At 43.5% G+C, this 22,917-nt stretch overlaps 1 protein-coding gene across 22 annotated transcripts in view; it reads left to right on the forward strand.

Annotated features, from left to right (window-relative positions):
* CAPRIN1 (cell cycle associated protein 1) overlaps positions 1-22,917 on the forward strand; it is a 273,536-nt gene that overhangs the window by 223,876 nt on the left and 26,743 nt on the right. For 14 of the 22 annotated variants that reach the window (XM_068103406.2, XM_078783857.1, XM_078783858.1 and 11 more), the window contains 3 exons: positions 2,321-2,407; positions 8,351-8,491; positions 15,907-16,012. In XM_068103406.2, the coding sequence (XP_067959507.2) occupies positions 2,321-2,407; positions 8,351-8,491; positions 15,907-16,012 (334 nt within the window). The remainder of the gene's footprint in view (positions 1-2,320; positions 2,408-8,350; positions 8,492-15,906; positions 16,013-22,917) is intronic. The other 8 variants (XM_068103409.2, XM_078783864.1, XM_068103411.2 and 5 more) reach the window with 1 other exon arrangement.

A 22,917-nucleotide genomic window follows, 5' to 3' on the forward strand; every position in this document is an offset into this window, starting at 1 on the left:
AAAATCCTGCCTATCTCTTTGCTGATGATTCCACCCTCTGCCGTCTCTTTTCTCATCCTGCAGACAGGCAGGCAGCAGCCTTTTCCCTTTCTGCAGACCATGATATAATTAGGAGCTCGTCCAACACATGGAATATGTCTTTCAACACGAACAAATCCCACACACCCACCCTGTCTCTTCAAAATGACTGTCTGGCAAACCCTCATATCTACCTCATAAACAAACCACTTGAAGAGGTTAAGTCATTCAAACCTTTGGGCCTCTCCATCAGACATGATCTTTCTTGGCAGACCACATTTCCAAGATGGCCTTGAAAGCCAGCCACCAACTGGGCATCCTCAGTCTTGCAAGGTCGTTCCTTGGCCAATCTGTACTTTTGACAATTTACAAGATGGAGTACTGCTCTCCCCCTTTGGGCTGGTTCCCATGCCTCACACCTTGCCCTTCTTGATGCCATGGAAAGCAAGACTCAAAATCATTGGGATCTACTGCAACAAAGCTGAGTGTCTAGGCCTGTTACTTTGGTGGCCTCTCTGTATGCTACCATCTCCTTTTTGTTCTTGCACCCAATGTCCTCTATTGGCTCTGTATATCCCAGGTTTCTGCAGGGCACACATGGTCTGTCAGTAACTTTCTTCTTTTTAAATTCCCAAAAGCCAGGCTCGCTGCACAACAACAACAACAACAACAACATGCATTTTAAAGGCCATTTTCCCTGCTAGAGCGGGGGTTAGCCTTGCGGTCCCCATGACAATCTTCTCCATTTTGCCCTATTTTCTGCATCTCTCCTTGTTAACCCCCTTGCCCGCATTTCTTCTTCCACCATCTTTAGCCAAGTCTTTCTCGGTCTTCCCCGTCTTCTATTTCCTTCTACATTCATTTCCATCACTCTTCTCAACCAGTCACTTTCATCCTTCCTCAACACATGACCAAACCATCTCAACCTGTTCCTCTTCACAGCATCAATCACAGGCTCTATTCCCATCATCTTTCGCAATTCATCATTTGTCTTCCTCTCTCTCAACCATACTCCGCACATCCGTCGAACCATTCGCATTTCCACCCTTTCCAACCTTCGTTGCTGCTCGCTGCACACCTCCACTCATTTATTCCTTGTTTCTCTCACCTGTGGAACCAACTTCCCCAGTCTGTTCAGTTACATTCTTCCCTCCAGGGCTTCAAGACAGCTGTTCGCCCCTACATCAATTTCCCCTCCCCACCCCCCATACATTCTCAATCATATATTCTACCCCAAAAGACCCCAATCCCAAGCACTCCCTTGTGATTTTTTTCCCCAGGTTTCTTCCACCCCCTCCCCTCCCCACCCTTCACCTCTTTTAGTTTGTTGTTTGACTTGTTCCTTTTCTGTTTCAATCCTGCTTTCCCCTTCCTCTTCTTGCTGTGTTTCATTTCAGTTTGTGTGCAGCTTGATCACCCCGATGTGTCCTCTTTCCCCTCTCGCCCCTCCCCCTTGATCTCACACTCACTTCTATTCTGCTTTTGGTGTTTCCCCTCTTCATTTTGTTCCCTTCCATTTTGCTAAAGCTATTCTACACGCCTCAATCATGTATGCAAAAATACCTCATCTGAATGGAGCCCGGTGGATAATCCTGACAATGGTTAAATGGATCAGGTACAGGTACTTGGGATAATAAAAGCATATCTGTGGTGTGAAATAACGTGTTTGTTTGTAATTTCCTCAGTATTGTATAAAAGTGTATTACCTGCTGAATTTTTTTTTTTTCCCCCATAAATTGGTTGTAAATCCACTATGTTCTTTCCACTTTTAACTCTCTATCAATCTGCCTGACTGGATGACTTTTGAACACGACTAAAGTTGTTCACCCACCAATCAGAAAAGTTATAGGATTGAAGGTGAAAACTTGGAGTCCGAGACTGATGAATGGTTCATTGCTGATCCGAATGGCCAATGAACCAAGCAGTCAGTAAGATAAAGGAATTTAGCTGATCTCTCTCTCTATCTCTCTCCCTCTCTCCCACTCACTTCCTCCCTCTCACTTCCTCCCTCTCACTTCCTCCCTCTCACTTCCTCTCTCTCCCTCTCTTTCTCTTTCTCTTTCTCTTTCTTTCTCTTTCGCTCTTTCGCTCTTTCTCTCTTTCACTCTTTCACTCTTTCACTCTTTCACTCTTTCACTCTTTCACTCTTTCTCTCTTTCTCTCTTTCTTGCTTTCTCTCTTGCTTTCTTGCTTGCTTTCTTGCTTGCTTTCTTTTTCTCTCCTTTCTTTCTTTCTTTCTTTCTTTCTCTTTTGCTGGAGACATGCTTGTATCCCAAAGTTGTATTTTTTTTTTCTTTTTCAGTTTGTGAATACCCGGTATCTTGCTGACAATGAGTTGGTGCCCAAAGAACCTGAAGAAACAGTGTCATGGAGTTCGGGCCCAAAACCAGTAAGAGTCCTCTGGAGATAATCGACTATAATGAACCAAATTTGAAGTGTGGGTCCGACTGAATATGCAGATGTTATTACTCCTTTGTGGTGAATGTTATTACTCCTTTGAGGCAGACTAAATTTTGGGTTTTCCTCTTCCTCCCTCCTCCCCACCCTAGCCTCCCTCGCCCCCATTCCCCATCTCCCACCCCTCCCCTCTCCCAAAATATATTGCTTTTGAAGTTGGCAGAAAGAAGTATGAATAAATTTTGGCAAATCCATCAAGTATAAAGACATTTAAAAAAGGTTAAAATGAAACTTCTGACTTGATCACAGTCTGTGGAAAAATAAATAAATAAATAAAACGCAAAGCTGCACACGGCCAAACATGGTGTCAGCTACTATACCGCTTCCCACTCTGTCAACATGAAAGCTATAACTGCTTTTGCGCCAGCTCTGCTCATCCTCCCATCTATCCATACCCCTCTCACCCTTTCCTTCCCCCCTGGTTGGGAATTGATCCACAAATTCATTTTGGCTCACTGACTGTCTCTGCTGAAAAATTCCATTTTATTCAAGAAGACTGAAGAAAAATCCAAGCATTGCAACAAAGCAAAACATGGACTTCAGCCTAAAGACAAAAGTACAGTATAGTACATCATAATACAAAGCTTGTCAGAATAATACACATTAAGGCCAAAATGCATGGTTTTTCTTGAAATGCATGAATGCTGACACTCGTGGCCAAAATGGTCATAAAAAATGGTGACCACGAACCCTAGTGCCACTAGTACTTTTGCTGCAAGGGTCCTGTTCAACAGGGGGTGCTTGCCATATATCCATTCCATTAGTGAGGTTTATGAAATGCAGTTGAGAATGAGGATAAAAATTTATTTAATGCAACTGCGAAAACGTCGAACCATTTACTGCAGAGCACTGTCATCTGCGACACTGTTGCCCACAGTGCCACATGAAAGCTTTACAGTATAGGTTCTCAAAGTGGTCCCTACCGCTCCCCAGTGGGCGCTGGGAACTTTCAGGGGGGCGCTCGAAGGTCCACGTCAATTCGGCAAATTGGCCATCCAATCAACGACCACATTCTTTCCCCCTTCGCATGGTTTTTATGATCACATATTCGCTGATGTCGTGTAGGTATTTTCTTGTCCATACATGCTCATGCAACAAACATGATAGTGCATGACACCAGCGAAATGCTATGGGCCGCCAATGCGGCCAATAGTACAACACTAATTTTTGTCACGTGGTGCCATTTCAACCAATCGGCTTGCAAGAATCTTTTTATGCGGGATATAATACACTCTATTCGTGCTGGACTATTCAACGTGCCTGGTTCAACGTTACAGCCTGGCCTTGCCAGCACAGACATTGGGCAAGGTATGAACAGTCGGTGTTAGCGCTGGTGTTAGTCTTTCGACATTTTGGCGTGTTAATTTCGTTATTCAAAAAAGCTTCACGTCCGGTCGGCTTCAAGATGTCGGCCTCAAAGAAAAAGTGTCGTCAGTATTCCGTTGAATACATCAAGTATGGATTCATTCCATCTCCGACGAACAAACAGTTACCGATGTGTTTGTTGTGTGGTATCACGCTGTCCAATGAAGCAATGAAACCATCTCGACTGAGCAAGCACCTGAGTAATAAGCACAGTGATAAGGCTCGCGCAGAGGTCAGCTATTTCCAATCGCTGAAAGAGAAATTTGAGAAGCGATCCGCGGTAACGACTATGTTCAAAGCCAGCCAAAAGCTCATGGATAAAGGACCGGAAACGTCGTATTAGCTGTCATTGCTCATCGCCAGATCTGGAAAACCGTATTCAATCGGCGAACTGTTGATCAAACCAGTTGTTGGGGAAGTGATAAAAACCATTATGGGCCAGGATCCGAAACCAGTTCTCTCGTCGATTGCGCTCAGCAATGAATCCGTGGCCAGGCGGATTGATGAAATGTCATCAGATGTAGAAGATAAGCTGTGTAGTGAGCTGAGAAGCACACACTTCACCATCCAGCTGGATGAGTCCACTTTGCGTGACAGTGAAGCTCTGTTACTCTGCTACGTTCACTTCATCCGTGATCAGGAAATGGTGGAAGAAATGTTTGCCCGCTCTCTCCAGACCGATACGAAGGGTTCTTCCATCTTCCAAACGTTGGAGAAGTACTTTACTGATAAGAACATACCGATGGAGAACATTCTCGCTTGCGCGACGGACTGGGCTCCAGCGATGGTTGGTCGCCAGCATGGTTTTATTGCGCTTCTGAAGAACCAGGTACCGTCCGTGTTCACCATTCACTGTGTCGTGTACCGCCAGCATCTTGTAGCAAAAGCTCTCAGCACCAGACTTCATACATCACTCCAAACAGTAATCAAAGCAGTGAATAAAATCAAGGTGTCGTCTCTGCATGATCGGCTGTTTCGTCAGCTTTGCCAGGAGAATGATGAGGCATTCAAGCGGCTCCTGTTGCACACCGAAGTTCGATTGTTGTCTAAAGGCGCTTGTTTGACCCGTTTCCTCAACAATGGTCGAGTTTCTGTCGGAAATTGATACGTAGCTATCGGAGAAAGTGAATGTGATTGAGCATGATGTGGCTTACCTCACGGACATATTCAGTGTACTGAATGATGTCAACAAACAACTCCAGGGTGACCATATGATGCTGATTAAAGCAAAGAAAGTGATCGGCGCGTTCGTAACCAAGGCGACTCTGCACAGGGAAACCCTCGGCCTTAGAGATATGTACCACTTTCCCCGGTTGGCAAAGGAAACTGCTGTTTCTGATGAAGAGCTGCTCGTTTATTGTAATCACCTTGAGAAGATTCGTGGAGATATGGAACAGCGTTTCAGAGACATGCTAGAACGGTCGGTGCCAGCATGGGTGATCAACCCATTCAAATGTGACATTCAAGATGTGAAGCACGAATTACAGGACGAGATGAGGCGAAGGCAAGATTCTCGCAGCATGAATACGGCAAATTCTGGATTCTGGAGTGGGGCGAATACCCCGCAATGTGTACAGAGGCAGAACTGCTGTTGATGGTGTTCCCCACATCATACCTCGTTGAGAGAGGGTTCAGCGCCGTGATGGTGCTGCTGACCAAGTATCGAAATCGCCTTGACATTATCAAGAGGGGCGATCTGCGTCTCTACCTCACTGAGATGGAGCCAAACGTTCGTAATCTCGCAGTGAGTCACCAGGCCCACCCTTCACACTAACGGTATTTGGGCCTGTGATAACAGATTCCCTGTTTGCCTCACCTGGGCCTGTTCTGCTGAAACATTGTAGGTCGTGCAAAATAAAATAAAAAGTAAAGTAAAATAAAGTAAAATATTATTCAGAAAATATTTGGCTTCTGTTATTTTTGCTTCCTATGTACATAAATTCTGGGTGTCCGACCACGAACGATAGGACAAGGGGGGCTTTGGGCCGGTCCAAGAGGGCAGAAGGGGGCGGTCGTACAAAAAAGTTTGAGAACCACTGCTTTACAGCCTTTTGAATGCCTGGTATCCCATTGAGATCATGTGGTTACATTAACTGTCAGGAGTACCATGATAACCGTCATGGGCGCATCCAGTATCTCTATCATTTACTCCACATTTTTGTCATAGTGATTTGCCAAAAAGTGTCAATTGCTTTGTTTGAGCACTGTTTTGTTGGCTTCCCGGTGGTCGATCAAATGTCTATAATAGGCACAGGATTAACATTACCTTATTTGTAAAAGTAATATCCACACTTCTAACTTCTCTGTATCCACTTCATCCTCCATGATGGTCATTGATTTGCAAGTGATGGAAGAAAAGTATCTTTAGTTTTGTATTTCTGTTTCAAAAAAAGGAATTTTTTTTTTTCTTTGCAACCGCATGTCCGATCAATGCAAAACATTAAACATGGAAGAAACTCCCATTGTAAAATCTTTTATTGATAAATCTGATGTCATGGTAAATGGTATGCCAGCCATATTGGACAAAGGAAATAAATTGGACATAGGTAGTCTTCTCAGAAAGTGCTCGATGGGAAAAAAAAATTGAAACTTGACGTGTCATAAACTCCCCATGGGGTCGAGTATATCGGGTGATAACGATGACATCGGTGAAGTGGTATTCCAGCCATAATTGGTGGAATCAAAATCCTTATCCAAAAAATCTGACACTTCATATACATCTGATCTACACTTAGACACGAGGGAGTAATTAAATTTTGGCATCGTTTGTGAAGTCCTCTGGTAGCCATATTGGATTGACAATAGAAATGTAAAAAAAATCTTCTGCAGTACCGCTTAACAGATAGATGTGGAACTTCATACACATGATCAACTAGCCATGGGGAATATAGTTTAATTTTTTGTCCCCCGTCGCACCATGGAGCGAAAGGGGGACTATGGTTTTCCCGTGCGTGCATACGTGTGTGCGTGCGTGCGTAAGCGAAGGACCGAATTCCAATTTGGTGTGTGGGTGCAACCCACGTCAAAATCCAAGATGGCCGCCGCCATGTATGTCTGAACCTTGTGAGCGGAATATCTTGAAAAATAAGCGAAGTACCAACTTCTAATCTGGTGTGTGGGTGTATCTAGGCATGAGGAAGAACACTATTGAAAATTGGGTCGCCACGTCAAAATCCAAGATGGCCGCCTTGCGTCTTCCACTTTGTCAACTCGCATCACTTCACCGACGGGGGACCTAGGCGTAACGCTCGTTTTTTTTCCTATTCCCCTTCATTGATGCAATTTTGCCTTGATGTGCACAAAAGTGGTTGTTAAATATCCTAATAAATATTCAATAAAGCTACGGCTAATGGCTGTGTGTGACATAATAGAGTACATGGATAATGGCAATGTGTGTGACATAATTGGGTGCATGGATAATGGCAATGTGTGGGCCATAACAGTAGCGTGTTCAGATAACGATGGTAGTCAGAATGAGCGTGAAAGGCAAGACTACTGAGTACTGATTTAGTTTATATTGCACTTTTGGATGTCTACCTATGTTGCCAAATGACAATGCTGTGCAACAACAAGCAATAAAAGTACTTTGGAAATGGGTAGCCACACACACTCTGCAGCAGGTTACATAGCATGGTAATCAAATGGTTTTCGACACTGTGCCGATAGCAACTAGTCATGACCCACATTGCAGTGCTAAACATCCAAATTACAATCACATCTTATGATAGTCACACGGAGGGAGCATCAGCTTATGGTGGTCAAAAAATATCTCTCAACAACATCGGTGCCACTTGTGCTTCGGATAGTGAAATGATTTTTCACAAATTGAGTATATTGATGCTAAAGGACGTACAGTATTGCGATTCACATTGTATTACGAGTGAGCAGCAAGGATGCTCATGATTGGTATGTAACTATCACACTGTCAGGATTGATTCCAAGTGCGCGAGCCTGACAGACTAGTGCCCTCAATAGTTGTAATGACCGGAAATGAAAAGTGCCTGCACTGTGGGTTAATTCGATGCTATTTGTTGGACCTTGGTATTGCAGCAAAACCTTGAAGACACAATTGGTTAATTCGCACAAATAATCCCTGGAGCAACTGTAGATAAGATTTGCTTTCAAAAATTTTTGGAAAATGTATGTTTGACTTTATAATGTCGTGATTGCAATTTAGAGAGGCATAGCACCAGTAGTCCTCTTGGTCGTGAAACTGTGAAAGGATGTCAGACTGAACTGAAAATATATCGAAGGGATCGTGGAGCATCCAACAATCGGTCTATGTGGTGAGATATTGGCTGTGGTGATGTAGCCAACTCCACCCCTCGCCCCCTCCCCAACCCTCTCCTTCTCTTTTGCAAATTTTGCCATTGGTGCCACCTGTTTGTCTGACTTTATGAATGCAAAAATATTATTTGCTTTGGGTTTTGCTTGATTCATCAGAGTGTTTGCTTTTACTTTTGTGCATGCTGTCATCTCACGGATGTGTAAAACTTTGGTGTGTACACAGAGCCCTGCGCTACAGGCTGATATGGCGACTCCAAGCAGCATGCCCGTAGTAACAGAAACTTCATTGCAAGACACCGCAATGCGTCGACAGAAATTGCATGATCTCATGGCGCAGATGCAAGGGACTTTCAACTTCATGCAGGTCTCTTTTGAATGTTATGGAATTGACTTGTTCGGATGTTTTGAGCCTTGTGACATGTTCCCGCTAGTCTCTTCAGCATATGATTACCAACTTATTGTACTTCACATGTTGCAAAGCTGGGTGGCAGACAGGATCAAAGGCATGAGAGATTTGCCTGTCTTGTTTCGAATTGGTGGCAATCCATCCATTGTCGACTTAGAAGAAACGACTGATGATAAACATTTTGAGAATTAGAAATGAAATCAACAGAATTTAGATCAAAGGATGCTAATCACTGTGGGAAGCAAGGAGAAGCTGATGTTTCGTCAGTTAACCTTTCTTCACAATCGACAAAGGGGTAATGCTTCAAAACTCCGAGGAAGCATTATCGACACTAGCCTTTACAAGCAAGACTAGTTCTTCATTCTATATAAGATTCCATGCGCACAGTAGGTACATCGAACCTTGAATCCATAATAAATCTGTGTACATTTTTCCAAACGACATAATAAATATACTGCTCGAAAAGTATAATTATCTATCCTATCGCCGAATGCGGTCACAAATGACTACAGTACAGAAACGAAAGTACAGTACAGTACAGAGCGGCTCTGTAGCCTACTGTAATAGACTGGTGAGTTGTGTCAGCAAACTCATTACATGTGTTTGCACTTGATCCTACAATGGCAGAGAGCAGTACTGCGGATGAGCGTGAGTTTCTACCATTAGAGAAGTGAAAGAGTCCTGTCTGGGCCTACTTTGGTTTTCCTGCACGATGCAGGCAGTTTGTCGAGAAAGACAAGAAAAAAAAGGCAGAACATCAACTGCAAGTTGGGCAGCCATGTGTTGTACAAAGGTAACATGCCCAACAGGCTGGTCCACCTACAGTGCAAGCACAAACCTGAATATGATGCGGTTTCATCAAAAGCCTCAACTGCTGCTGTAGCGCCATCTCAACCGGCGCTGGCAGGTCAGCGTCTTATGGATGCCTTTTGGAATCTCAAACCATTTCCATGGAGTTTGTCACAGTGGCAGTCGTTGACTGACTTGGAATGTTATTGTATTGCAGAGCATATGCTTCCTTTTGCTGACGTGACTGATCCTGGATTTTGACACATGCTCCGCATGTTTGGGCCCAGGGTTTGTTCCCCCTGATGGAACGATCACTCGCCACTACATTCCCGAGCTTTACAAGTGCATGAAGGCAATAGTTGCAGATTCCATGGCTTCAGGAATGCAGCACTTCGCCATCACCACCGATGCTGGAGCTCATGGGCAAACCACATTTTAAAGTAAGTACATTAGCCTTACTGTCCACTACAGCAATGAGCTCTCATCTCCTGGACATTGCTGAATGTTCTGCCGAGCACACCGCAGCAAATCCAGTCACAGGCCTTGAAGAAGCACTTGCTCACTGGAAGTTCAATTTGACCAGCCTCAGTGTGGTCACAACCGACAATGTTAGAACCATTGCTGCAGCCGTTGATATTCTGGATTGGCAGCGAATAAGCTGTTTGGCTCACACTTCATTTGGCAGTCCAAAAAGCCATGGCTGTTCCAGAGATGGCCGGAACTTTGGGTCGAGCCAAGCGGTTGGTGCGTCACTTTCATAATTTCATCAAATCCACCAATTTTCTCCACTAGAAGCAGAAAGACATGAGACATTGAGCAGAATCTGATCCAGGCAAGTTGCATTGTCATACTTAATATTTGCTTTCAGTTTTTAACCTTTCCCCCCACGCTCTACACCTCTCTATCTATCTCTTATACACTCAATCCAAGACTGTAATTTTCTTTATCATAGGATGTTGCAACGTGATGGAACTCCTCTTATTATATGCTGGAGCAGATCTCAAAGCAACGGCAGCCTCTCTGCGCCACTCTTCTTCACATCTGGAATTCCGAGCTAATGCCAAGTGAAGTGGAAATTGGTGCCCTGGAAACGTTCCTCGATGTGATTAAGCTGATTGAACAAATCACAGAAGTGATCGGAGCCTAGAAGTGGGTGACGCTTTCAGCTGTGCGGCCGATTCTTCACAAGCTCGCTCACAAACACTTTGTAGACGCTCTCTCAGACAATGGTTTCAAGAGATCATTGAAGGCCATCCTCACTGACCTGCAGAGGCGATATCGATATACAGATCCTTCTGTTAAAGACCTCATTGACAGACCTTGTTTTCTTGATCCGCGTTTTAGTCAGGTTCCTTGTGTCCATAATCTGACGCTCGCTGGAATATTTTGGAGAGTTGCCAACCCTAACATTTTTGGAAAGTTTAAACAATGCCAAAACAGAAAATCCATATTTCAGATTTTTTTTTTATGTACATAACATGGTCAAATAGGTCGTTTTGGGGCAAAAAGCCAATTTTTCGAATTTTAGCTCTGAAAATTCAAAATTACTCGCAAGGAAGTAACTGATGATGCATAACTGTTAACTAGAGGACTGTTCTTGATACAGATTATATATATCTGCACTTTGAGTAATGGTTGCCATGGAAACTGCTTTAAATTTGTTCAAATTAACGTTTTTAATGCATTGCTTTCAGTACTTGAATCAAGTAACGCATGATAGAATATAGTGATCAGTGACAGTCCGAATATGAATTGAGTGCAACTTGGCTTAAAGGTTGTCATGCCAAAAGCTATGTTTGGGATAAAACTCTTATTTCTGTATTGAAATAATAGTAGTAACATGATTATTGCATGATGCCGAGAACGTTCCGATAAGCCGATAGGCCGGAGCAGTTGCATTATTCGTAAAACAAACAACACTCAATCATTGAGCCAGACTGTTGTCCAATGCTGGTTTAGAGTTTCAACTATCTACTCGATGCTACGTATTCTACTTTAGAAGAACGACTCTATTGTCATCGTTAAAACAGCTGCCAAGTAATTATGCTAATTTGCCAAAAGCAGGTATGGCATCACTGACTCCAATGTCACTCATCATTGCCATCGTCATCATCGCTATCGTGGTCCTGCCTTTCAATGTTTGAGTCCTCGTCATTCTCACACGAAGTGCTGCACATGCAAAGATCAGTGCATGTTCGGTTCTTGGCCTGGCAGGAACATCTCTGTGATGAACATTCAGTCTTGCACTGGCACCTTACCATCTCGATAATTGCCTTTGGTGCAGGGAGAATGTCTGTGGTAGTCGGTTTGAGTTGATCACACGTGTCCTTGTGGTATCCATTCTTCAATGGATCGAGAAATGTTTGCTGAGAAATGGCTGATTGACCCCACACATATGCCTGGATATGTACCCGCATGATATGCTGTCTCAGAGCACCTGCTTCCTTGACTTAAGGCCGTACATGATGGTTTGGCTTACAGTTAATACTGATCTGTCCACAACTGATGTCCGTGCTTCTGATTGCATCGCTTCCACTGGACCAAGCATTATCCAACATACCACTGACCTAAGCTCGCTGGGAACGTCCTGTTCACTGCTAGAAACTCGTATATATTCATCCTGCTGATCTTTGCTTGAGAAATTCTCGATACTCTTGCGAACCAGCAAAGCTGCTTTGTATATGGCATCCATATGGTCCATGGTATCGTCATTTGTAATGCTAGCATTGACCATATCCTCCTCGCATGTCTCCAGTGAATATAGAAAAGCAGACTTCCGTCTGTTCTTTGGGAGCACTGACCTCAAATTTGGTAATGCCTGTAAGATTCTATCCTTCAGCCATTTCCTGCTGATTGTGGGCACGTGATGTACTAAGGCATCTATACCACCTAGAAGGTTAACATAAGTTGTCTCGATTTCCTCCATACATAGTTGAGTTTGCTGCTTGGTTAGGATGTCTACCAAGTTGATCAGTTCAATTAAACTCGCAACTTGTGTCATTGATGCTCTTTCCTTCCCTCCTTTGGCATCGTGATCTCGTAGGACATGGAAGACATTTTTCGTCCAGCAAGATCTGTGGTACATAACGTCTATTGCATGTGCATCAGTTGGTGCTATAGCAGTGTTCAATCGAGTCATAAACACAGGGTTCTGAGCAACCTCAACAGCGTCTTTCAGAGATTTGCCCGCACTGTCACTCCGAACAACGTAAATAGGTTTACCATCGTTCCTCTGGCAAAAGAAACACAAAGCCTTGTCATAGGGTTCTGTGGAAGACCGAGTGAATGGTGTGGAGGAGCTTGATGACTCCACACATACATCGGACCTTTTTCTCTTGCGACCTGGCCCTTTGTCGATATGCGATCCTGATGAAAGTGCCTGATCATAACGAACCCTGGCCCAATGAATTTGATCCTTGTTAGTTAAGTTAGAATAGCTTTTTCGGTGCCAGACAGCATTCTTCATTTGCAACAGTTCAGCTGACGTCCCGTCTAGTCGTTTATGAATCTGTACATAATCAGCGTCCTGTAAAGTGGATCGCTCCTGTATTGTCTCTATCAAACGGCGGAATGACTCGACTTTTGGTTGCAACACCAAGGCTCCTTTCTGGGAAGAATCATCTTGGCACAGAACGCATTTTGACCAGTTCGTTGATTCTTTCACCTGGCAGGGATCCGCGCCACTCAGTGGTACCTCATCCATCCTGTCGTTGGTCCTGCAAATATAATAAAAATTCATTAGCTCAAAACAGAAAATCCATGTTTCAGATTTTTACCCCAAAAGCGTTTTTACCCCAAAACTACTGTTACCATGGCAGCCAACAGTTAAAAGGCAACATTTCATTATCTTATAAAATCCATTGTTAGCTATTTAAGTGTAATCCATCATCAGTTGGTTATCTTGTATTGTTTAAGAATTCTTTAAATTTAGAAAAAAGTGATTTTCACCCCAAATCTGCTGTTTCCATGGCAACCAACAGATTGAAAAAAATCTGAAACATCATTTTTTAAATTTAAATAGATCCTAAACTTCTCAAAAATCTATAGGTTTGCTACTCTCCAAGAAATTCCGGCGGAATTACACAAGGAACCTGACTATTTCAAGGCATTGTCTTTCTTACCCGAGCCAGACAGGAAATTTTTTTTTTCTGCTGTAGAAGAGCAAGTCAAGGAACTTGTGCCCACTCTAGGCAGACCATAGACCAAGAGCCTCCACAAAAGCAGCATTAGCAGGGTGGTCTCATGTCAATTTTCGAGGACATATCCCGTAGTACATCTCAGTTCAGTTGATAAATCCTCAGCAGGCAGATCCCAAAGAAATCCAGAAGTACCAATGTATCGATGGAGATCCCGAGCAGAAACCTCTTCTTTTGTGGAAGAACGACCGTAAACAGCTTCCACTTCTCTCCAAGATGGCACAAAAGTACTTATGCATTCCTGCCACCTGTCTCATTAGAGAGGGCCTCAAGTTCTGCAGGCCACATTGTTAATGCCAAACGAGCCTGCCTGCTCCCAGAGAATGTGAACATATGCGTTTTTCTAGCTAAAAATCTCGACTATCTTTATAAATGGAGTACGGACACAACGTAAGTCTATGGCTATTCAATTTGTTCTTATTACCCTTGCCAGAGGAGAGGGCATTGCATTTGAGTCCGTTTGTTTGTCTGTTTGTCCGCACATGACATCATAGGTCACGTGGTATGGGCGCCATCTTGGAAAACCCCCAAAAATTGCACCTATGTATCTCTGAAAGTGCTGCATAGAAAAAGACGAGACATGGCTCATTGTAAATCATTCTCCATGGGAAATAAAATATGTTAATGATGATGTAATAGGCTCCTCCATTATGACGTCATAATTCGACAAGAATAAAACTTCATCCGATCAAGATGAAATTTTTTGAGTGTCATCTATGGATAAATTGGTGGGGAAAAAAAAAATGATGATTTCATCGGTCACGTGGTTCGGCCACCATATTTGTTTGAACACAAAAGCCTTTAAAACCACTAAAAACACGTCCTGGCGAGAGTCTGCAATCTCTGATTGCTCTTTCTTGTTGAGATTGTTATTGTATGCTGCATGGTTCTCAAGGCGCTAACTACGTTATATTATCGTGAATCAATCTTGTTATGGGTTTTTCCATTATCGCCCAGGCCTAGTATGAATACATGCAGATTTGAGGTTTAAATATTTGCTCTCTAATTGTTTCATCTTGAAATATACAGAGAATCATATCACCAAAAGATAATGGTTGTGGAAATGTGGTTAAATAAAAAATGTTGTGTGGTTGATCTAAGGTGCAAGGCAGTGAAAGGTGCATTAATTTGTGAAATTATTTTCCAGCCTTGCATTGGAGAGGTTTTTTTTTGCATTGGTTAAATTGACATTCACTGAAGTTAATGAAAGAGTCTGATGGGATAGTCTGGAGGTCTGCACCCTCATCACTGAGCTGTCTAGTCTGGGTTCTAATCTCTGCAAAGCTATAAGCTGCCATCCTGGTGTGTGCACTGTCTTTGGTGTAAAGCATCATTTTGTGTCGCGTCCAGCTGATGGATGTTGAACTGTATGTTCCCTATGCTTGCATTAGTTTGTGCTCATTGAAGATCCCATGGTGCCCTTCACGTAGAGTAGGCGATTTATCGTCGGCACGCTGGCCAAATTGCAAATTCTTGCCACCTTTAGTTTAGCGACGTACTTGACCAGCTGGTTTACGAAAGTGTTGGTGCAGAAATTATTCCCTTGCTGATCCCACAGCAAAATGGGAAGAAGAAGAAGAAGAATAAGAAGTAGTAGTGGTAATAGTAGTAATAGTAGTAGTAGTAGTAATAGTAGTAGTAGTAGTAGTAGTAGTAATAGTAGTAGTAGTAGTAGTAGTAGTGAAAGTAGTAATAGTAGTAGTAGTAGTAGTAGTAGTAGTAATAGTAGTAGTAGTAGTAGTAATAGCAGTAGTAGTAATAGCAGTAGTAATAATAGTAATAGTAGTGGTAGTAGTAGTAATAGTAGTGGTAGTAATAGTAGTGGTAGTAATAGTAGTGGTAGTAATAGTAGTAGTAGTAATAGTGGTAGTAGTAGTAATAATAATAGTAGTTGTAGTAATAGTACGAATAGTACTAATAGTAGTAGTAGTAATAGTAGTAGTAATAGTAATAGTGGTAGTAGTAGTAGTGGTAGTAATAGTAGTGGTAGTAGTGGTAGTAGTAGTAGTAGTGGTAGTAGTAGTAGTAGTAGTAGTAATAGTAGTAATAGTAGTAGTAGTTATTTGTTAGTAATAGTGGTAATAGTAGTAATAGTGGTAGTAGTCGTGGTAGTAGTAGTAGTAGTAGTGGTGGTAGTAGTAGTAGTAGTAGTAGTAGTAGTAGTAGTAGTAGTAGTAGTAATAATAGTGGTAGTAGTCATAATAATAATAATAATAGTAGTGGTAGTAATAGTAGTAGTAGTAGTAGTAGTAATGATAGTAGTAATAATAGTAATAATAGTAGTAATAGTAGTAGTAATAGTATACTAATGGCACCATTGTATGTACTATTACTTGATTGTTGTATGCATTGGTGGAATATGATTTTTATTGTTTTCCAATGAATCAGGAATCGATGCTAGAGTATGATTCATCGTTGGATTCGGCGACCATTGCAGCACGGCAAATGTCACCTGTTGATCTCTTGGAAAGTACATCAATCACACCTACCATTGGTATGTGTGTTGCGTTTATTTAAAGATTTGTTTTTTCTGTTTGGTTGAAATGTGGTGAGTCTTGGGTATGGCATTTGAGGATGAGATTTGAGTGCAGAAAGGAGGGGGGAGGATATATAGTTTACAGTACCTTGCCAGCAGAGAATTGTGGCCTGCCACCACAAAATGAGTCGGAGGTTGCACGGAGTATTTTATATTGCAGGCAAAAAATGTGACTTGTGGTCACAAGATGGTCAATTTCAGGTGTTATGCAGTTTTGATTGGAGAAACTTTTCTCTTTTAGCTGCAAGTTTTAATGCTGTACATCTTCATAAACATTGCTTTTAGCTTGATTTGCATAGGGTGTAAGGGCGGGGCGTCTGAATGGGATTTGCGGCATAACGGAGAAATGTCTGCCTTTTAAGGGAACAAGGAAATTATCACACCCATTTTGTTACAATTAGCTGTTTGACCATGTATCGTATAATCGCTGGATAGCTGAAATCATGAGGCAATCCCATTAAGGCAGTTTCATGAATATTATTACAGGATTGGCACACGCGCCGGGCTCGCGAGGCAGGTACTCAGACTCGCCACTACTACAGACTCTGAGGTCCCCAGGCCATGGATAACTCCACTGACCGGAGGGTTGTCAACCAAGCACAGATGCTGGCAAAAGTAATTACACCGAGCAGGGTCCTTTCATCCACAATCGCGTTACCTGCTCGTTGGTACAACTACCTGAGCTAGGGTCCACTCCCTCAACATTCATTCGTATTCCAACTACTACGGCCACGCGAACCGTGGCTGAATGTTAGCTAAACTCTATCAAAGCGAAACAGTGAGGCAGAACTCCGGTCTATTTATTACGTACACACTACATCAGATCAATGAAAGAAAGGACACAAACAAACAGGTCTGAAACGTGACAAAATATAAGCGTGCATTTACAGCAAACACTTTATTTCACAATTAGGCAATCGTCAAAGCACGTATTTACAAGCAAGCAGGCAGAAGACAGACTTACCTCTAAAACTTATTCCCCCCTTAAAAGACTTACACACACACACACACACACACACACACACACACGCACACGCACACGCACACGCACACGCACACGCACAAACACAAAAACAAACAAACACTACCATCATTCATTCTGGGAATGAAGGAGATGAGAAGGAGAAGGAGCAGAACGATCCCAAATATGTGGGGGAGGGATAGAGGTAAAGGATGGAGAGGATGGGTGTGGAGTGTCTGAGTGCTACGTTGTGATAGCGTAGGCTTAGATGAAGGGTGTGAGGTGAACAATGCCTCGCCCAAGTGGGGGCAGAGGGTAATCATTGATAACTCTCCTAGGAATGCTGAGTTCCTTTATGCGTCAAAAGTAGACGGTTAGCGGGTTTTTTGAGAAAGCAAGAAAAAGATAGCATGGGTATAGGTGCAACCGTGTGGTGCACTGGGGACCTCGGCGTCACCATGCCCTCACCACGCTTTCCCCCTCGCTTTGCTCTGGACCCAATGCCATTTTGTCCTGGACCCGAGCACATTTTGTCCCGGCAGGTGATCCCTCAAGCAGACAGTTTTCTTCTTGACGCATACCCGTCCTTCCCCTCGTATGCCCAGCAGTGAGGGAGCATCCCCGCTCCCTCCCTTGCACTAACATCAGTGGGTTTTTTTCGCCACGTGCAAACACTGGAATGACCAGGCGTTCATCCATGATTTTGCCACTCCTTCAAGTGTGCAAATGTTCCTTTATACTGCATGTGTGTTTGCCAGAAAACATCTGTCCAATCTCAAGAATGAACTTTCAAACTCGTCCCTTTTTTTTTTTTTTTTTTGTATACAGAATCGAGGCTCGTGAAAGAGCTAAGACCTTTAAAACCTCTAAGGTTTTAGACCTTAGACCTAAGGTCGTGAAAGAGCTAAGAGCTTTTAAAGCTTTAAAAAGCTTTAAAACCTGGTGGCGTCTTGCCAAGTCTTTCTATGGAATATGCTCCCTTTCTATCTGGAATGTGCTCCCCTTCTATCTGGAATGTGCTCCCCTTCTGGAATCTGTTCCCTCACCTCAAACAGCACCACAGCTGACTAAGCTCGTGAGAAGGCCAAATGCCTCAATTCTATGTTTGCTTCAAAATCTTATGTGCCTAACCCCTCTCTTTGTACCCTTCCTAGACATACACAACTGCTGCTGGATTCTGTACTTTGCACCTGAGAAGGTGGAAACTTTCTGGTGTCCCTTGACTCTGACTGCAATTGGACTGGACGGCATCAGCTCGCGCGTCTTAAAAAAACTGCTCTGCTGCTCTTCCACTTCCTCTCTCTGCCGTTTTCACCCTGTCATCTATCTCAGGTCATCTTCTATCTGCTTGGAAATCAGTCAACATCATCGAGACCATCAAAAAAGGTGCAGAAACTGATCCCCTCAACTACAGACCAATTCGCTTATTTCCAATCATCAGTAAGGTCATGGAATCTATGTCTCCCTATGGAATCCAAGGCCAACTCCACCCTTTGATTACTGACTTCCTTCACTCTTGTAGCCATCGTGTGGCTCTCAACAAAACTCTCTTCTCTCCCTGTCAAGGCTGGAGTAGCCCAAGGCGCAGTGTTCTCAGTCCATGTTATTCCTCATCTTCATCAATGACCTCTCTGACTGGAAAATCCTCTTTTTCTCTTTAAACTCCTCTCTCTGCCATACCTCCTGCCTCTCTTCAGACCTTGCCAAAATCACTATCTGGTCAAACACATGGAATATGTCTTTCAATCGTGAAAAATCGCGCACGCTCTCTCTCCAAAAGAACAGCAGCAAGTCCTCCCGTATATTTTCTCAACCACCCTCTTGAAGAGGTTCATTCACTCAAACTCTCGGGTCTCACTATCAGCCATGATCTCTCTTTGGCAACCTGCATTTCAAAGTTGGCTTCCAAAGCGAGACACAGACTGGGCATCCTCAGTCATGCAAAGTCCTTCCTTGGCACACATGAAATATCCATCTACAAAGCTTTCATCCGCCGCTTGATGGAGAACTGCTTTCCCCTCTGGGTTGTGGCTCCCCTGCCTCACATCTTGCTCAGCTTGAGGCTGTGGAAACCAAGCTTTTCAAAATCGTTGGAATATCTCACAATGAAGCTGAGTCTATGGGCCTATCGCTTCGCCATTGTCGACAAGTCGGTGGTCTGTCTTCTTCCTGCTGTTAGCACTTCCCTTTTCTCCTGCTGTTCCCTTTGCTATGTTGTGTCCTAGCTCGTCCACCAGCCTAGACCTTGTGTATATAAAAAAATGAATAAATGGGGAGGCATCACACTCAGAATACAGACTAACCTCAAAACGCGCCCCCTCCCCTCCCCCTTAATCCCCTGGACAAAGGGCCAAGGTCTTCCTACCATATAAACAAATTAAATAACTCATTCTGGGGAATCATGCATACATGAATGCTCTTCCCCAGGTGCATTTCCAAAACTGTAACTATATTAATCAAGTGGTAACCACAGTTGTTAAAACTGTACTGACCCGTTTTGAAGTATTACATCAACATTCACGAATAGATTTTGCCGATTGCTACAATGAATGTGGTTGTGGTGCAGATTTTAGGATCACAACTGTGGTGGTCAACGATGCCATCCCGGCTCTGAAAGAAGTCTTAAGTTGTAATGTGCAATCCAATTTCAGAGAGGAGGAAGGGCATGGCTTGCTTGCCGATTACTTTGATGAGCAGTGATGGTTGGTAATGGCACTGAAAAAGAAAAAAGTGATCTCTCTTGCATTGATGATGGAAGTTCTCATTCTCCTACAAATAACATCATTACCCTTGCCAGAGGAGAGGGCATTGCATTTGGGTGTTTGTCTGTCTGTCTGCACAGAGTGACTATGTCCATTAATTATCTTACTAGAATTCACCAAATGTCCGTCCGTCTGTCTGTCTGTCCGTCCGTCTGTCCATCCGTTCGAAGGTACCGCAAAAACGGCTGAACCGATCGCAACGGTGGGTAATCGTTTTGGGTGGGTAATCCTGGGATCTCCTGGAGTAAAATAGGCTATATTGTTTTTCCAATTTCAGCTTTGGCCTCCAGCATTTTCTGGTTTGGACTCCCGCATAACGTTATTTTCCCGGGTGCCGCACAAACGGCTGCACCGATCGGACTCGGTGACCTCGAACAAAGACCTTTTATAAGGACATGGGTTGAATCCCTGCTTGAGAGAATGCCAACCCTCTCCCCGCCATCACGGCCATCTCTCCAACTCACAATCCCACAAGATATGCGGAAAGGACGACCCAAAACCAATTGTCTTCTTTTTGATTCGTATATAAACATCATTAAAAGTAAATAATGACCTTGGCCAAAGTTCAAACGATGTGGGTTTAATCTCTACATGAGAGAATTCCACATAGCTATTTGGGCGGGGGAAAAGCCAACAGATCGCTGTCACCATTGATCTTGCCGAGGCCGTAACACCTATCGGCTCAAAATCCTTTTATCTGTTGACTTGGTTGTTTTTACAATGAAGGAAACTTTAACAATGTTGTTAAAAGTTTATTTTGTGATTAATTTGTGATTGGAGATATGTTGTTTGGAATGAAAAAGAGATCGAGTTCAAGCGAATGATGACATGCCGTGATTCTTTCTACTTTCTGAACGTGAACTTCGTGGATCGCCATGTGCAGATTCGCCACGGACCCACGATCGATGTTTCTATACGTGAACGTACCCGTTTGTTTGCGACCGAGTACGTTTTTTATGGAAGTCCTTCACGAACGTCCATGTCTGATGTGCGACTGAAGGTGCTGCAGGAATGTGGAATTTATTGGTTTTGTACTCTCGTCCACGCGCCGCCTCTCCCGTCGGCTGTTTCAATCTCCGATGCCAAACAAACAGGGGAACGAGGAGACGAGGCCGGCATGAAACCACTTGCGCCGAGGTCCAGAATGCAGATCGTCCACACACACACTCGCAGGCAGGCTCCAGACCAAGAGGCAGTCCAACAACGAGATAAACCAGAACAAGAATGGCAAAATGCTGGCTTGCTAGTCGTTTTATCGGCCGTCTCGTGACGTCACCTGTCTCTCCCTGCCAATCAGTGCATCGCTTCTTGCCCTCTTGAATGTTCTTATCGCGTCCGTCCCTTCCCATTGGCCGAGTGCTTGGCGCCCTTCTTCTCATGCCATCGGTCGGTGGCTAACCAGTCTGTCGCGTCCTTCACCTTCCTTCCACCAATCGGTGGCTAGCTTCTTGCCCCTGCCTCGTCTCCCTTTTGGTGGTGTTTATTGCCTGGCTTACTTGATGTTTCCTCACCATGCCGGCGTACTGCGTGGCCACTTCCTGCCTGTTCTTCTGGTAAGTTTTATTGTTATTGTGGCAGAGGGGAGATTTGAGTAGTGTTTGTGTGGTGTAACTAATGGGCCTAACTCATGTCTATGGTGCGTTGCCATACGGGAAACATGGATGATCACAGGTTTGACACACCGGGGAATTAGCTTAATCCCTATTCTACTTATCACAAAGCTATCCTTGTATGACCACAAATATACTCTTAATCCGAACAAACCGCCTAAACAGAACTTATTACATGTGGGGTTCCCCATCACGACAACCGGAGCATGATACCTACACCGATCTACCTGAATCTATATCTGTCACTAGCCCACCGACATAAGAATACTTTTGTACTTTTTGGTTGTATTTTAAAGTTTATTTTCTGTATGCTGTCGCGTCGGAGGCTCGCAAATACGATATGCCTCAGCACTGGGATCCTTGATCCCGCGAACAGCCGAAAGGGTGGTAAACCAAACTCTGTTTAAATAAGAATTCCCCAGCACTCGGATTTACCTTGCAATTTCCCCAGGTTATTCCCAATTAAACCTAATTCGGTGGCAGAACACGTGCGCGACGCAAAATACCGTGAAACGCATCTTACCCTTGTAAAGGTTTATTTAAAATAAAATTAGAGATATGGGGAGAAGAGGTGGACAGGACATGAGGAACGGGACAAACCCAGTAACATGACAGACACGCACAGGAAGAGGGGATTATACAAACTTGTACAGAATTGAAGAAGTAAATAATCATACCCACCGAGGCGCCACAGAAACCGGACTCTTACAGACGAAGGGGAAACAAACGAGGACTTTCACCAGCCCACTGCGGATGTCGCTGGCGGCACAACATCAGGCGGTCGAGGGCGTCAATATCCCAGTGTTTGTGCTCCACTGGTCTCGCGATTTTCTGGCCTGTCCACCGCAGTTCAAAACGCCAGCACCGAGGATGAAGACCAGTGAGAGCGAGAGCATGCGCACCTGCAACTCTGCCATTTGTTTCTTCATTCATTAATTCTCCTATTCTTACTTCTGAGTCTGCAATTGCCTTCCTGCTTCCATACCGTCTCGAGGCAGGCAAGTTAGACTGTTATGCTGAGTAAGGGTCAGTGAAGAAACACACAAGATAGACTTTTGTAAACCGCCATTAGGTGACATGACAGTTGATTTATAAATATAAATAATCAGAATTGAGAACGGTGGAGTACCACCTGAGTTTATATTTGAAGTTGTTTGATGTTGGACCATCCCCATCCCTTTTGTTTTCACGGATTTTTTTTCATTTGCCTGCCTCGCATCATGAAATCAATATTTTGCATCAAAAATTTTATTTCATTGGCATAGTTTGTAAATATATTTTTTAATGGATTGAAATTTGTTTGTTATTGGTTTGTGATTTGAAGCAAAATTAAAGTTGATGCCTCCAAACTTGCTTTCTTCCTATTTATATAAAACTAGAACAGCACTTGTTGGACCACATATCTCCGCGCCTCCGTTTAAATCTACGTTAAACGGTCTACGTTTTTTATTTTTTATTTTTTTTATTTTACTGATGGGCAGGATCTGCATCCGGACCTGAACCAATATCTTAATCGGCTTGTCCAAAGCT

Source organism: Myxine glutinosa, chromosome 8 (genome assembly GCF_964187855.1).
Source record: "Myxine glutinosa chromosome 8, kmMyxGlut1.1, whole genome shotgun sequence".
Taxonomy (NCBI): domain Eukaryota; kingdom Metazoa; phylum Chordata; class Myxini; order Myxiniformes; family Myxinidae; genus Myxine; species Myxine glutinosa.